Below are 16,277 nucleotides of genomic sequence, written 5' to 3' on the forward strand. Positions count from 1 at the left end.
ATTTTACAGTTATGATATATAGCAATGCAATATGTGTAAGTTTCACTCAAAGTGAAACAAAGACAGCCAATATTGCTAGCTCTTGTCTTTCGCCACTTCTGTTTCATCTGTGCAAATGACAGAGTAAATTAAGCCTCTCTGTTTAGAATGTGCTTTATCTTCCAAAGGTTGATCATTATATTGCTTTTCAGAAATTTAAGATTTAAAAAACTGTATTCATGTTAAATCAGCTTTCTAATCTGTGCCACACAATCTCATATTGCACTGGTTTATAACCAGTTCTTAGCCTAGTTCAGGTGCATTTGCAGAATGAAGTAAGATCTAACAATGCAACCTTAATATAAATGTTGACAAATGCTGACACAAGTTGTCAAGAACCATTTCAATGACTGACAATGCAAATAACCATGGCTATCTAAGTCCCGTGCAGCACTTCACTTTTATTAAGAATAGCAATGCACAGATATGGCATCGCAGTGGGGAGGGGAACAGATCCCCCAATAGCCAACAAGAAGAGAAGAAAAGAAAAGAAGTGAAGGATGATACCGACATATATTGAGGGAGGGCCATAGAAGATACCTATGTATACCTACTGATGGTACAGTTAAGGAAGGAGAATGTCGACCTGGAGGAGGTCAATCCACTCCAGGTTCCCTTGCTCTTGCCTCCCAGCAGAAATGGGTGAAATGACAACAGCTGATTAGAAAAGAGTTTTTCATGGGTATCTGGACGGCAGAGAGAAGGGGTAATTCAGGCGTGCGGATCTGCCCAATATTATTTATGAAGCTTTCCCCTTCCCACATCATCTTTTATTTTCGCAGTGCTTCGTTCAAGAGAACAGTATCACTGTGAACCTTGCCAACTCCTCAAAAGGGCTGGGGACGATTTTTTTTTCATTCATCTAAACTGGTCTACTTGCATATACAGTGGTACCTTGGTTCTCAAATGCCTTGGTACTCAAACAACTTGGAATCCAAACACAGCAAACCCGGAAGTCAGTGTTCCGGTTTGCAAACCTTTTTCGGAAGCCGAATGTGCTCCGTTTTGAGTGTTCTGCTACCGATTTGAGTGTCACACTTCTGTTTTGAGTGTTACAATGAGGTCTGTTTTTGTTATTTATTTTGTGTTTTTGCTTTTGCGGCTCTTTTCATTTTGTTTTTGTGACTGTGTAGAACCCAGTTCAGCTACTGATTGATTGATTGATTGTGTGACTGCAGTACACTGTTTACTGCTTTCATTTTATGGATCAATGGTCTCGTTAGATAGTAAAATTCATGTTAAATTGCTGTTTTAGGGCTTGTTTTTAAAAGTCTGGAACAGATGAATCCATTTTGCATTACTTTCTATGGGAATGTGCACCTTGGTTTTGGAACGGACTTCCAGAATGGATTAAGTTTGAGAACCAAGGTACATATGTTTTTGCTTTCCCAGCAGCATTCCCCGACAGATACAGCAGCCATCTTGAAACAGTGGCAGGTACAAATCAAATCAAAGCTCCATAAAACACAGTGCCTTGTGAAAATTCCAGAAGGGTGGTCAAGGGTGAGGAATTCTTTACTTCTGCAGAATGGGGTCTCTTTGAGATAGCAGCCCTAAGAACAGAGGTGCAAACTTGAATAATATATTGAGGGGCAAGTGAGCCCTAACCTTCATAATCAATCACATGATGTGGTGCACATACACAATTTGAATGGCAATGCCCATCAACTGGGGGGGGGGGCTGGCACCCTTAAATATTTTATTGGGGGGGCAAAGACCCCTTGACCCTAGGCGTTGGCTCCTATACCTAAAAGTCTTGGTAGATTTTAACAAACCAAATGCTAAACTCAATGAAACAGATGCTTTATCCCAATTTCAGTTATTGCATTTTTAGTATTAGATTTATCAAACAGAAAATTAAAAACCTATGGCATAAAGGGGGGGGGGAAAATAGTGACGCATTTGGAAGGCAAAAGAAAATTCTACCACACCTTTGTGCACAATGTGCACAATATGGGCAAAATCCACCAGAAGAATGCTCGGTTGACAATCTGCACCTTTCTTACGCAGGTAAACTTTCACAGAACAGGTATGCTCTTGGAAAGAATAATGCAAAGTTCTTAAATGCCTCTGCAAACTTCAGATGCTTAATTGAAGTCAAGCAGCCAAAGGCCTATGAAGATTTGGCTTTAAATGCTAAAGCACTGCCGCACTAGGTATTTAAATTTGTGTGTGATGCTTACCTGTATGGATACAAACATGAGTGAGCAGCAGGGAGTCTGCTATTATAAGAAAGGAGGGCATAAAACATAAGCATCACAAAATCAAGAGGCAAATGAAGGCGCTCGACTCTCCCTTTAATAGAACTAGAGAAAACAGATTGTGTTCATCTTGCTTGGGGCCAACAACCACATTGTGTGGAATTCAGCCAGTCTCTATCACAAGGCTCACTTAGGAGGTTTGCTATGTTAAGGAATGAAGCAGATGGAATATTTTCTTCCAAGAAGATAATTCTGGAGAAAACTGTTAGAAGTACTGGGGAAAAGTTTTTAGCTTAATCTGCTATTTCAGGAGATTAAAGCAGGGGGGGGAGGGGGTAGCAAAAGAGAGATAGAAGAGCCAAATAAAAACAATTTTGCCGAAACAGAAATATTCTAATGGAAAACAAACATTTGAAGTGCTTGCTGCCAGCATTGTAAACTCTAGCTGAAATAAATACAGCTCCTGCATTTTGCTTGGGACCTGAATCTTACATAAGGAGGTCCACAGGTTTTCACACAGGGACAAATGAAGACTAATAGAGGCCCTAACTCAGGCATTGGCAAACCCGGCCCTTCAGATGTTTTGGGACCAGAACTCCCATCATCCCTAGCTAACAGGACCAGTGGTCAGGGATGATGGGAATTGTAGTTCCAAAACACCTGGAGGGCCGAGTTTGCCTATGCCTGCCCTAAAGCACTGAAAAGTTATCCTGCCTTCCAATATTTAATACAAAATAAAAACAAAATTAAAATTTATTTTTTTGAAATGACACAAAACTTACATGTATGCTGAAATGTACATGCATGTTTGTTTGTCATGTATTTGTTTGAGAAATCCTAAACACAAAATCAATTGCATAATAATAATTGACAAAACGAAGTAAAAGATAAAATAATAAAAAGGACTGTGGGAGCAAACAAACACTGAGCAAGTATAAAAATATATATAGTGGTACCTCGGGTTACAGACGCTTCATGTTACAGACGCTTCAGGTTACAGACTCCGCTAACCCAGAAATAGTACCTCAGGTTAAGAACTTTACCTCAGGATGATAACAGTAATTGAGCGGTGGTGGCGCAGCGGGAGGCCCCATTAGCTAAAGTGGTACCTCGGGTTAAGAACAGTTTCAGGTTAAGAATGGACCTCCAGAACAAATTAAGTTCTTAACTCGAGGTACCACTGTACAGTAATCTTCAGGGATCCTATTGGATATAGACATAGGTCATAAAATCAAAATAAAATTATCGGTTCTACAATGACCTTTGAGTACTTTTAATTTAAATGTTAACATTTCTCAACAATGTGATATACCTTACCGTTCTGTACCAACAATTCAATTAAGCTCGAGCCATATCCCAAATCTTACAATTGTGTGTTGTGCAATGGCCATTAAATGCCCAATTACCTCCCTAACGCAGGATCTAAAAAGTACCTGTGCACATGCCTACAATGGACCTCAGGTTTCCCTAACTTAAGGTTGGTGGGGAATATTAATTGCTCAAGGGGAGGGAGCAACAACACGCAGCCCAAAGATATCCCATCAAGCACTGCCCACTAGTGTAGATGAGAAACACTGGGATACGATTGCAAAGACATAAAATTGAGAGTGCTCATGTGTGAACATAATAATAATAATAATAATAATAATAATAATAATAATAATAATAATAATAAATTTTATTTATATCCCGCCCTCCCCAGCCGAAGCCGGGCTCAGGGCGGCTAACAACAATAAAAGTGACCCATGAACAAACAAATGCCCACACATGTGTAGATGGATATAATCATGCAATAATTGTTCATCTTTTTAGAGAAACTGGTAAAAAATTGTCAACATCAAGGAGAAGGACAGTAAAAAAACAGTCATGTGAATAAGCTCCAAATCAGGATTTTCAGAAAATTCCAATCCTAGCAGCAGCTCATCTCCTGAAGAACACAGAGAGACAGGAATGTCTACAACCGGTTCTGTGACAAATCTATCTCACATCTGTGCCCTATTCAAGGTGCTACTGTTAACCTTTAAAGCTCCACGGTCTTGAGACAACATGCTTTATGGCCTGTCTTTCACTTTACAAACCCCTCACACCAGTTGCACTCATCAAATCAACTCTGTTCCATATTACCTCACTACATGAAATCATCAGCAACTAAGGGAAGAGTTTTTACAATCACTCTGAGGATCCTGAATGACCTCAGAGTGTGATCAAATATTGTTTGTCCTTGATGGCATTCTGGAGGAGTTACAAAACTCATCTATTCCATCTAACCCTGGGGAGCTGGATATGATAACCGTGCGATATAGTTTTCATTTGCCAACTGTGGATTTGTGTGTGTTGTGGTTCAAATGGAATTATTATTGTATTTTTATATTCTATGTCTTTTAAGTACTGGGTCTGGATTTCTTTTTCTTTTTTTATTCTAACCCATTTTTGGTTCAGGAAAACTGATATGTCATGATTTAATATAAAAAGAGAGAGACTGGGATTATGTCTGCACAGAGGGAAACTTGGACCTTTTGACTACATTTTGTGCCTGTGTAGAAGAGCGGAATTCTAAATATAAATAATAGCACATATTTGGAATTCTGCTCATCTGATAATCAAACATCCAGAGTAAATATTTCATAATGACCAAACAGTTCTGTTCTTTAATGCTAGGTTAACACAAACAACATCAGTTGTTACAGTTAAACACTTAGTTATATACAAGTGTTTTGCATCAATGGAAAGCCAGGTAGCACTTTTTAGTTTTCTGTTTTAGTACCACCAAATCTGGCTGAATGGGGAACTTTAAATATTCACCGCCTTAGCAGCACTTAAAATTTAGATTGCAATATCAACAAAATTGCCCAACAAAAGCTACGGCTAACCCAAATAATGGATGCTTACAATGATCTGATGTTCATGTCACAAGGCTTTAGTTAGAATAGCATATCAAAAATTCCAGAATGAACAGCAAGGAGAGGATCAAGTTGAGAGCTAGTTGAAGAGCATGAGCAGCTAGTTGAAAGTAGTGCAAATCTCTAGTTAGTCACCAACTCACTAGTTAGCCTTAGGCAAGGGCAAGGCCCCAGATCTCAACCTCGGCACCATTCTGCAATCCTATGCACGTGTAATTGGAGAAAACCCCCACTGACCACTGTGGGACTTACTGTGCTGCTTCAAAAAACAAACAAACAACAACTTAGTGAAACCAGCAACATCGCTTAAAAAAAAATCACTCTGGGGATCAGGGGGGGGGGTGACAAAAGGAAAGGCAATGAGCAGAGTTCCAGAACCAAGGCAACACCACAAATGTATATATGCCAGTCTCATCTTAAAAAGTGGTGGGAAAACCTCCCCAGAAGATTCTAACATTAAATGCTGATTATCTGTATGACACAATGGTAAAAGGATGAATTAATAGCACATAACTGAAGAGGGTCAACATAGGTGAAAAGGCCTTAAGAGAGCTTCATAAAGAAGTATACTTGAACAGGCAAAAAAGAAAGAAGCAGGGGGGGAAAGCCTACTAAAATTCACATTATGTAAATACTAATCAGTTTTGTCCTGCTGTCATTTCTTTTTTCATTGAGGGGAGAAAAAAAGAAAGAAAGAACCTGAAAGGATTAGATCAATGAAAATCAGATTTTTAACATTAAGTTTCAGTAATCTGGTTACGAAGCTTTTAGTGATATTGTAATTATTCTGAAGTCTCGAACAGATGTTTCTACTGAATGTATTCCACAGAGGATACCAGATCAGCAAAGGCAAGAAACGCAAACCTTATGTGTGCCCAAAATTATTTCAGTTTATTAGAAAATTAAGACTGAAAAAGGAACCCAGCCGGGCAGTACAAACATAAAGCTGATGATCAGGAGCAGCATGTAGGATATAAACACACAGTCCCCAAATATCTTAACCGGCTTCTGCAGTCAGAAGGAATCCTGGAGCGAGGCCAGTGTCCATGTACGTCTGAACCATGGTTATGGGCAGCACAGAAAGAACAAGGGGAAACCACACTTTTAGTTATTTATTGCATTTATGTACCATCTTTTCCTCCACAGAAGTCAGGATGGTGTATGTGGTTCTCCCCTTCCCATTAAATCCTCACAACAACCCTGTGAGGTAGGGTTAGGCTGAAGAAGAAGAAGAGGAGTTTGGATTTGATATCCTGCTTTATCACTACCCTAGGGAGTCTCAAAGCAGCTAACATTCTCCTTTCCCTTCCTCCCCCACAACAAACACTCTGTGAGGTGAGTGGGGCTGAGAGACTTCAAAGAAGTGTGACTGGCCCAGGGTCACCCAGCAGCTGCATGTGGAGGAGCGGAGACACGAACCCAGTTCACCAGATTACGAGTCTATCGCTCTTAACCACTACACTGTCAGCATCGCCCTTGAGCCAGTGCCACCAACTGGACTCATCCACTCAGCCCCGACTGGGCTAGGCGAGCTGGGTAGCACTTCCAGAGACCACCTTCTGCACAGGAACAGGTCAAAGTGCTGTGGACTCACAGCTTAGAGTTGTGAGCACCGGATTCACTTCCACAAGTAGACAGTCGTCGCACAGCAGAGTATAGCAGAGTCTAGCAGAGTATATAAACAACTTGGAGAGCAGCTCTGTAGAATATCTTCTTTATTCTACAACTACAACTATAATACAACTATATACAGAGCTAAATAGGTCTAAGCATAAATGAATGCTGAACCGCACTGAGTGTCTGCAGCTGCTCTTAGCAGCAACCTTATCTAAACACAGAATCTCTCTCTAACACACTCTCTCTCCGACACACTGACTGACTCTTTGATGTGGTGCTGGAGCAGAATAAGTAGAGAGCAGAACACGCCTCCTCCTCTCTGGAGAATAAGCAGACTCCTCAGGAGATTCTTGGATATGGGAGGGGTGAAATCTCCTCATACACCACACTGGCTGAGAGGTACTGACTGCTCCAAGGTCACCCACAGAGCTTCATGGCTGACTGGAGATTCAAATCCTGGATTCCCAGGTCATCTCTCTCTACCCTATAGAGGGAGATGGAGGGGTTGGAAGAAGGCCCATGCAAGCCTATAGCTTGCTTCCAAACTCGTAACTTTTCCTCTTATGCAAACACAGAAAATAAGGTGTCCACACATGAGACCCTTCACTAGATTTGGTGCGCACAGTCCCAAAGCTGAGGCTGCATGCATGCATTATGTTCCTTACTGGCAGGGCTTTTTTTCAGCCGGAACTCACAGGAATTTCGTTTCGGCACCTCTCAGGTGGACACCATTGCAGTTAAAAGAGAACAAGGGAGGCATTCGTGATGAGTTCTGGAATCTTTTTTTATAGAAAAATAGCATTGCTTGCTGGTTTGGAACACTTAATGCCCTGCAAAAGTCAGTCTTGGTAGTGCGCTGCATCTGTTTCGGATGAACAAGACTGAATTGATTCAACCTCCTCAGCCTCCCCTTCTGACTGAAAGGCAGCATATGAGATTCTGCAGTTTAGTACCCACTGTACTTGCCATAGCATTTTCAGAATGCAAGCAACGGATCAATTAGGCTTTCTTCCATGCAACGGCACACAAAATGCTTTGCATTTAATCATCAAAGGACTCTCCACACACAAAAAGGTGTAAGGCAGAGGTTTATCACATGGGGCATGGCTGTGCTTCGATGTCAGTCTTCTAGGCAAACTAAGTAGTTCTCAAACTGTGGTCTGTGAGATCCATTCTGGTGGTCTATGGAAAGGTCACAGAACAGTCAATAATATATATACTTGGTGCTGCACCTTCTGATGATGACAGAAATTGTGGCCATTTTTACCAGGGCTGGATTACTGAATAGGTTAAAAGGGCCCCAACCCAGGGCACATGATTTTCATCACAAGGCACTGGTGATGTTTATGGTTTTTTGTCCCTTAAAATACACCAGTTAAAGGGGCTCTTCTCAGTGGCATGGTTTACACACCACAATTTTCATGATATGGTATTGTTTTTGACAGTGGTGATGCTTTTTGTTGTTGCTTTCCCATATTTAAGCCAGAAACAAAGCCTGTGTGTTGTCTAAACTGGTATCAACCACCCTGCTACATTGCATATGTAGTTTAACTTGATTAATTTTATCAGCTGTGCAAGTGGAGTTTTAACATGATACATTTTATCAGCTAGCCTGTGCTTATGGTTCACAATGGAATCAATTCAGCAAAACTATATGTATTGCTTTTATTAGTCATAGTTTTGTCTACTGTGAGCTCATTTGAGTTTAATTTGGTAGAGTTTCCATATCATGGGATGATATTTTTCTACCAGCGCTTGTGTCTGGAAAGTTCTGGGCACTTACCATGTAATCCTATTCTTCTGAGTAAACATCTAGGTCTCTTGACACCCAGGGAGACTTGCTCTTGGTTATGTGTGTATAAGATTGCAGGGTTCAGTCTTCAAATAACTGATATTCCTTAGTATCCTTAAGTGTGTATAGTCTACTTTCTGCAGTGCAAAAGCCAAGTAGTATCCATGAAGGGAGGTTTTGGATTATTCTCCTGGGTAGTATAAAAGCTATATTCAGTTGTGAACATGTGCCACTTAATTTTCATAGCAACCAATTAGTATGCATGATTGTTCAGGAAATATATGCATTAGAACCTTGGAAATTTGATTTAAATTGACTATTTAGATCAATCCGCCCCGCACATAACAGCTACTGATAGAGTTAGAGGCCTGATAAAATATTCTTTGCAGGTAGTATTTCTCCACTGCTGTCCAGAAAGGAAGTAGTGCTTCTACCCTGGATAACAATAACTGTCAGCAAAACAAGATGCAGCAGACTGGCACACCTTATTTCAACAAATGTATGCTTTATCAAGGAGTATAGAATTTTCCTCAGTATTCCACATTATTTACTGAAGAACAGAAACACACACACACACACACACACACACACACACACACACAGCTTTTTACTGAAAGCCAGACTTTCCACAAATTCCCTCTGGAATGCAAGACAGTAGCAAGAACTAAAATGAAGGGAGCTATTACAAATACTTCACTTAGTGTTTTCAGTGACTGAAAAGAAAAAAAGAAAAGGGAAAAAACCCACACAGACTAAACCACCAAACTTAACTTTTAAAAGCTTTTTGGATATTCAGACCAAGGATGCACAATCTCTTGGGGATATAAAAAAACACATCATTCAGAAGTAAACGAGTATCACTACGCAACCATCACAGCTTTTCTGAACACTTCACAGACATTCCAGTCCACTTGTGAACACCTAAATCCATGAATCAACCAACTACAAAATGTATCGCAAAATATACAGATCAATTAAAATGTATCAGAAAGCATTTTTTAAAAATATAGCTGAAAAAACCATAAATATGCATCTGTTGTTGTTTTTTTTAGGTTATAAATTACCATAAATTACTAATTATATAAAGTCACAAATAACTGAACTGGAACCTGTAAAAATTACTATGCTGAGGTGCATATAGATCCTTGGGATAAATAAAATAAGAGGCTTATGGGAATGATCTCCTTCTTCCTTCCAATACAATATGGTTACACCACTGGTGTCGTCTGGGCCACAATATAACCGCAGACTATGTTGTGTTTAATCTGGGTTTTTTCGTTGGTTTAGCCATGCCTAAGGCTGCAACCCCATGCACGCTTTTCTAGGAATAAACTTCAATCAACACAATTGGGGTTAATTTCCAAGTAATCATGTACTGGATTGTGCTGCAACTCTCTGTTGGGTGGTGGAAAATTTGTTTAAGCCTTGCTTCCTAGTGAATTGGCAACTCAGGCCCAATAGCTATGAATCATAGCAGGAATGATTTGTGACAGATCACATGTTGGCAGAAACTTCTATTGTGAGTCCAGCTATTTTGATTAATATGAGCAGGCCCAAGTGGACAGGGGTGTGACCAAAAGAAGAGGAACTTTTCTGATAACAGGCTCTCTCTCCAGCTTCTGAAATGCAATACACATCAGAGTTGGGAAGCTAAGGAGAAGAGAAGAAAAAATGGTCTGAGCCCGATTTTGCAGTTGTAAGCTGGGAAGAAGCAGTTTGAATATATTTCACTAGAGGTAGCTTAATTGTGCTGTGGGCAGTCCCATCCAGGTAGCTAAAACAATGGTTCTTTAGGAACCAATAGCTCGGCTAGCTGTTTCTAAAGCCTAGTTGCTTCCATTGTTTATATTTGTAAATAAAATGTGTCTTAGTGGTATCTCATCCAAAGCAAACTAAACCCTCCAGTCCGGCATTGCTAATGGACTTCTTACCAATGAAGGATGTGGAGAACACTATGTTTATGTGCCAGCTAGTCATCATAGAAAAAACTGTTTAGAAACTGCTGCCTGCTTTTGCTTTTGTTCTTCCTTCCCTGTTCCTTGTCCCTTGTGTGTTGTGTTTTGTTAAGATTGTAAGCCTACGGATAGGGATTTGTCTTAATTTGATTGTATGTAAGCCACTCATTTTTGGCTGAAGAGTGGGGTGCAAATGCTTTAAATAAATAATATTAAATAAAAGAGTGTCCCCTTTGCTTAATGGGAAATCTTAATTCATCAAAGCAGATGTTTCAGAATAGTTGTTTTGCTTAGGTTTGCCCAATGACCTCCACCAACAGGAATGATCTTATTTAAGACCTGCAACAGAGATTGGGGAGAAGCTGGAAGGGGAGAGGTACCCCCGCCAAACTTCTGTAACCTCCAGTCCAGCACCTTCTCTTTTGAACTCTCTCACTTTAAAAGAGGGAGGGTGTGTCTCTACTGTGCTTCTACTGTCTCCTCTCTCTTGTTCATCTTCTGAGGGCAACACAGTGGGAAGGATTACACCCATAGTGTTGCCTAGAGAGAAAGAATGGACACCTGCTTCTGCCTACTCTCTGCTTTTTCCCTTTCTCTCTGAGCAGTATACCACAAAGGGTTGGCGATCTCACCTGAGTTCTCTCTATGAAACTGTTTATTCATTTATTGGATCTAGGGCCACATTCACCCCAGCCATCCCTCCAGGGATTGCATGGCAGCAATGGGGGTGGCCTGACCATTTCATACACTTGCTTTGCATGCCACAGGTCACATGCCAGACCCCTCTGGAAGACTCTGCCTGCTCCTGGGCATCCCCTTTCTAGAGTGGCACAGCAGTAAAGACTAGGAGCCATCCAGAGGCAGCAAAAGCAGGCAGTGGCTGCTCTTTGAAGAGTAGTTACCTCTGCCTCCTTATTCATCACCTTTCTCTTGACAGTATGATGGGAAGGACTGAGTTCACAGGGCCGCAAGCCACAGGGGAGTGAGAGGATGAGGTGGATGCTCCGTAATGTATGTTGTACCACTAAGGTTACAAGTGAATGGGTAGAGGCTCTGGCTTTCTTCTGCCTATGCCTAGAGGGGATGAGCTGGAGAACGAAGGTAGAGAAGCAGACAGCACTTTCTCTAGCTTGCCTGAGCTCAAGAACCACAGCAGCAGGGCAGCAAGACAGGGCAGCAGTGCCCATTTTCTGCTACAGGGCAACAGGAGGAAGAAATAAGGTAAACTAAAAATAAAAAGGTCCAGGAGGAAGAAATAGCTGTTACTGGCTGATTACCTCTCCTCGCCAGCAATAGCTGCTAGTTTGGCTGCTGCTGCTTTCAAAAATAAGTGTCACAGTGAAAACTTTTTCTCCCTAAGGGGTGCTTAACCTAACCTGGTGTTTTGGCTCTCACACTGGGGAGGGCTGAGTGTGCAAAGTAGCATCCAGATGGAGGAGGCAGTGAGCTTTTGGTGTTACACAAGAGTAGGCTGCTCTTTTTAGGAGAAAGGTGTCTCCCCCCCCCCCCCATCACTAACCAAGGCATTTCTGTGATATGAACAGCATTACTGTTTGGATCAGAAGCCTGTCAAGTACCTAAAAGCTTGGTTGACTATAATGAAAGATACGTTCGTTTTTATTTGTTAAGTGGGATAGAATGCAAAAAAGGGGAACTATATGTATATGGAGAAAGTAAAATGTTCAGCGGGTATTTTGGCAGTGTACGAGCTACACAGAATTTATATAAACTGGAGCTCACAGGCTGCGGTGTCACGTGGGTGTATTTCTGTGTTCATACATAGGGATTAGGATATTCAGCAAAACTGCACTGTTCCTGAAAAACCACGAACACCCTTCACCCGCCCGCCATTTCCCCGTAGTGCCGGGAGGGGATCAAAGGGGGACGTTGCATCCGGGTCCCACTCACCTATCATAGCCTGCGGAGGAGGAGGAGGGGGCGCTCACATAGCCTGCCCTGTCCACATTCACAGCAATGTCAACCTTCAGGATACAACGCTCCCTGCAGGCCGCCGGAGCTGCAACCCGAATACTGCGCAGGCGAGGTGAGGCGCTTCTTGAGGCAGTGCACTCTGGGAAACGTAGTCTCCTTGCTTGCTCACTTCCCCGGCTTCGCCCTGCTAGTGTCTATAAATGTCTATAAATAGCACATAACAGGACGTCGCTACAGCAATAATACACAGCACACGCAAATATAGGTATCTGCCTTCCCGCCGCCGCTTTGTTGTGTTCAGTACCAGGAGACAGGAATAAAAGCGACGCTTGAGTCCCGCTGCAGGCGTTCAGGACCTCAACCTAAAGGGCGGGTGGGATAATTTGCCCTCAAGCTTTGTGAGGCGAGTGGGCGCGCTGAGCACGGCATTCCTCTACTGCTTCGTTCCACAGGCATATCCTATGACCTTTTGGCCTTTGCTTACCACGCTTTCACTAGCTTTATGAGGTGGAGAGAGAGGATGCGTATTTGGAGCAGGTGCGGCACATTCATAGAGCAGTTTTTACGCAGGTGTAAGTCCCGCTGGGTTCCACCACTCCCAAGAAATGTGTCAAAGGTGAATCAAGTGTGAACTGAAGTGTTGGAAAAGTAGCAATAACGAAGTGTGAGTTTAAAACACTTCCCAGGATATTTAAGCTGCAATCCTATACCTGGAAGTAAGCCCCGTTGAATTCTGAACAGACGTGTGTATTTATTACTATTGTTGATTTATTATCCACCTTCTAAACCACAGTCTCAAGGAGATTTACATATTGGATAATTAAAATCAGTTAAAAACACAAAAACAGAAAAGATATGCCTTGGTTAGTCCTATGGCAAATACAGCACAAACCTGTTACATATCTACTCAGAAGTAAGATTCAATGAATTCTATGATGCTCACTCCCAGGTAGCCTTTGGCCTTTTAAACTGTATGGGATGGTATTGTTTTTGTTTGTTAGAATGGTATGTATTGTTTTTATATTCAAACCGCCCTGTCATCCTTGGATGAAAGGCAGTACAGTATAGAAATGTAAATAAATAACTAAAGAAATGTACATAACCTAAGGCTGCAATCAACCCCATTTCTCTGGGAAGAAGATCTATGAAATTACGGTAAATGACACTTCTGAGTGATATTGCCGCCAAGTTACCAAATGAAATAATGTTTAGTTTTATCAAGTGGGTTCAGAGCACAAGTTACCAAAAATGATGGGAACTTTATAAAAAATTTAACATCATTGTACTAAAATCTAATACGATATGCCAGTCAAACAAAAGCAGTAAAACAGGCATAATGTGTAGGTGTGTGTAGGTGTGTGTGTGTGTGTGTACACACACATATTCCACAGAATGGAAGATGGCAGGATCCCCAACTACATGCTCTTCAGGCACCAGGCTCATTGGTGAATCAACTCTTACAAAGATGTCTGCAAATGAGACATGAATGCTGGCAACATCACCCCCACCATGCTTGCAGACAATCACAGTGCCGGGCGATAGACAGTCAAGTGGTTTATCCGCAGCAGTGATCAGAGGAGGAATGATATCTGGGAGGAGCAAAGAGCAGAAATGCTGTGATGCATCTGTATCAGCACAGCCGGAAGCCTTCAACTTTTCAGTTACAACAAAACATGTCTCTCCCATATCAGTCTCTACAGCCACAGCACACACTGTAACTCTCCAACAGTCTTCTGTTGACTTCACCCCTAAAAGGGCACTTATCTCCCGAGACAGACAGAAGTCAGCAATAGATAATACAGTATATATTCTGTCCCATGAGTTCCCACCTATGCAGTTGCTTTTGCAGGAGGGTAGAGTGATCAATTAAGATCCTTGGAAAGGAGTCCTGTTTATTTCAGTGGAGCACGCACAAGATTTCTGCACTGTCTGTATTATCAGCAATTCTATATGAAACAATGTTTTGGAAATAAAGGAAAAGAAAAATAATTCACAAGAGGTAATAGTGGAGGCGGGGTGGGGATGATGGAGAGGCACCCTCCTAATGGTGCAGCAATAAAACTGCTAGCACATTGCAATTCAGTGGTACCTCAGGTTACATACGCTTCAGGTTACAGACTCCACTAACCCAGAAATAGTGCTTTAGGTTAAGAACTTTGCTTCAGGATGAGAACAGAAATCGTGCTCCTGCGGTGCGGCAGCAGTGGGAGGTCCCATTAGCTAAAGTGGTGCTTCAGGTTAAGAACAGTTTCAGGTTAAGAACGGACCTCCGGAACGAATTAAGTACTTAACCCGAGGTACCACTGTAAACTTCTAGCACATTTGCAAAGCTAAGGGGGGACCACTCTTGTTTCAAAGTGGATCGGGGATCGCAAGTTGAGATTCTTGTATTGTAGGGGGTTGGACTAGATGACCGTCGGTTCCCTCCCAACCATAGCTGTCAACTTTTCCCTTTTCTTGCGAGGAGTCCTATTCGGAATAAGGGAATTTCCCTTAATAAAAGGGAAACGTTGACAGCTATGCTCCCAACTCTACAGCTCTGTGTGGTTCTATTTCCATGAGAGGTGGTATCTCTGCCTGTATTTTTTCCTTTCTACGGTGCTTCCCAGAGCACAATCCTATTAACCTTCCCTCTCCGGGACCAAGAGCAGACACGATCTCTCATTATAATAGGACAACCTAATTTTCACTATCTTCTTCAACTGGCATAAACGTTGGGGCGTTCAACAGCAGGTGAGGAGGGCGCAGCGACCTCAATATGAATTATCGAGCATGCTCTGTTCTCGCCGGATACTTTGTCCTCTTTAACCTGCCCCAGTCCCGCAAGAGCGGTGCCGAGCCCCGCTTCGGCTCCCGGCAGATCTTTGCACGCCTTTCAGGTCCTTCCGGGTTCGAGTCACTCGTAGGTTCTCGGCCAGAGGCAAGAAAAACCTCGCCTCAACTGAGGGCAAGACAAGAAGGCGAAGGACTTCAGCTGCTGTTACCGCGCGTGCGCCTCGAGCCCAGCTTCGCGGTCGTGCCGAGGCTCCCGACACGGGTAGCGTTCTCGAGCTGCACATGCTCGTTGTTGACGCGTCGCCTAGCAACGGAGTCCCTAGAAGCGAGTTGGTGTTAGAAACAGGCCAATCTTTCCCCCCTCCCCCTTCCTTCATCCCGAATCTGCACAGAAGCCTGCGCGGGGGCTGAGGAAGAGCTGATGCAGGGGGACGGAATTTAGGAAGGGGAGGAGTGCTTTAAAAAAAAAAAAGGTCGTTATCGGGTTTTTTGTTTTTGTGAATTTCCGTCCTCAAGTTCTTTAATTTCCCAAGCAGCCGCCTGAGGTGATGGTGGCGGAGAAAGAGGGCCCCAGTCCCCAGAAAGACAGACCCCCCCAACTGCAGGAGCCGCTGAGGCATGCCAGAAGAAGCAAGAAGCAGGTCAGCGATGGATTCACCGTCAAAGCCATGATGAAAAACACCGTGGTATGTGTGACCAGCCAGTTGCAGCTGGCTTTCGGGTCGTTTGGTTCCCCCCTCTCCCCCTCTCTGGAGCCACACCGGGAAGGAAGGGGCTGCAAACTCGTTCGCGAGAGGGGGGGGGGAAGGGCCAGCCTGGGCAAAGTGCGCCTGGGCATCATTTGCACATACCTCCCTCCAAAGGAACGTCACCCACTACAGTGGGCAATGCCATTTAAGCCACACTTTAATCAGTCTACACTGTATATATATGTGTGTGTGTGTGCGCGCTCGCTCGCTCAGGATTTATGTACAAGCTAAACAAGCTATAGCTTAGGGCCCCACTCTCTTGGGGCCCCCAAAAAATTTAAAGGAAAAAAACACTGGATGTACATTTCCAAAATATA

At 42.7% G+C, this 16,277-nt stretch overlaps 2 protein-coding genes across 6 annotated transcripts in view; one reads left to right on the plus strand and one right to left on the minus strand.

The window, feature by feature from the left end:
* The window catches only part of PRKN (parkin RBR E3 ubiquitin protein ligase), a 618,246-nt gene extending 605,578 nt beyond the window's left edge, over positions 1-12,668 (minus strand). The window contains exon 1 of one of the 4 annotated variants that reach the window (XM_083496542.1): positions 12,413-12,668. In XM_083496542.1, the coding sequence (XP_083352668.1) occupies positions 12,413-12,419 (7 nt within the window). In that variant the 5' untranslated portion in view covers positions 12,420-12,668. The remainder of the gene's footprint in view (positions 1-12,412) is intronic. The other 3 variants (XM_083496543.1, XM_083496541.1, XM_083496544.1) reach the window with 3 other exon arrangements.
* Positions 12,669-15,501: 2,833 nt separating this feature from the next.
* Positions 15,502-16,277, plus strand: part of PACRG (parkin coregulated) — a 234,919-nt gene continuing 234,143 nt past the window's right edge. Inside the window, exon 1 of one of the 2 annotated variants that reach the window (XM_083496651.1) lies at positions 15,502-15,897. In XM_083496651.1, coding sequence (XP_083352777.1) covers positions 15,760-15,897 — 138 coding nt within the window. In that variant the 5' untranslated portion in view covers positions 15,502-15,759. The remainder of the gene's footprint in view (positions 15,898-16,277) is intronic. The other variant, XM_083496650.1, reaches the window with a different exon arrangement.

The sequence above is a fragment of the Podarcis liolepis genome, assembly GCF_965112155.1.
Source record: "Podarcis liolepis genome assembly, chromosome: 3".
Taxonomy (NCBI): Eukaryota; Metazoa; Chordata; class Lepidosauria; order Squamata; family Lacertidae; genus Podarcis; species Podarcis liolepis.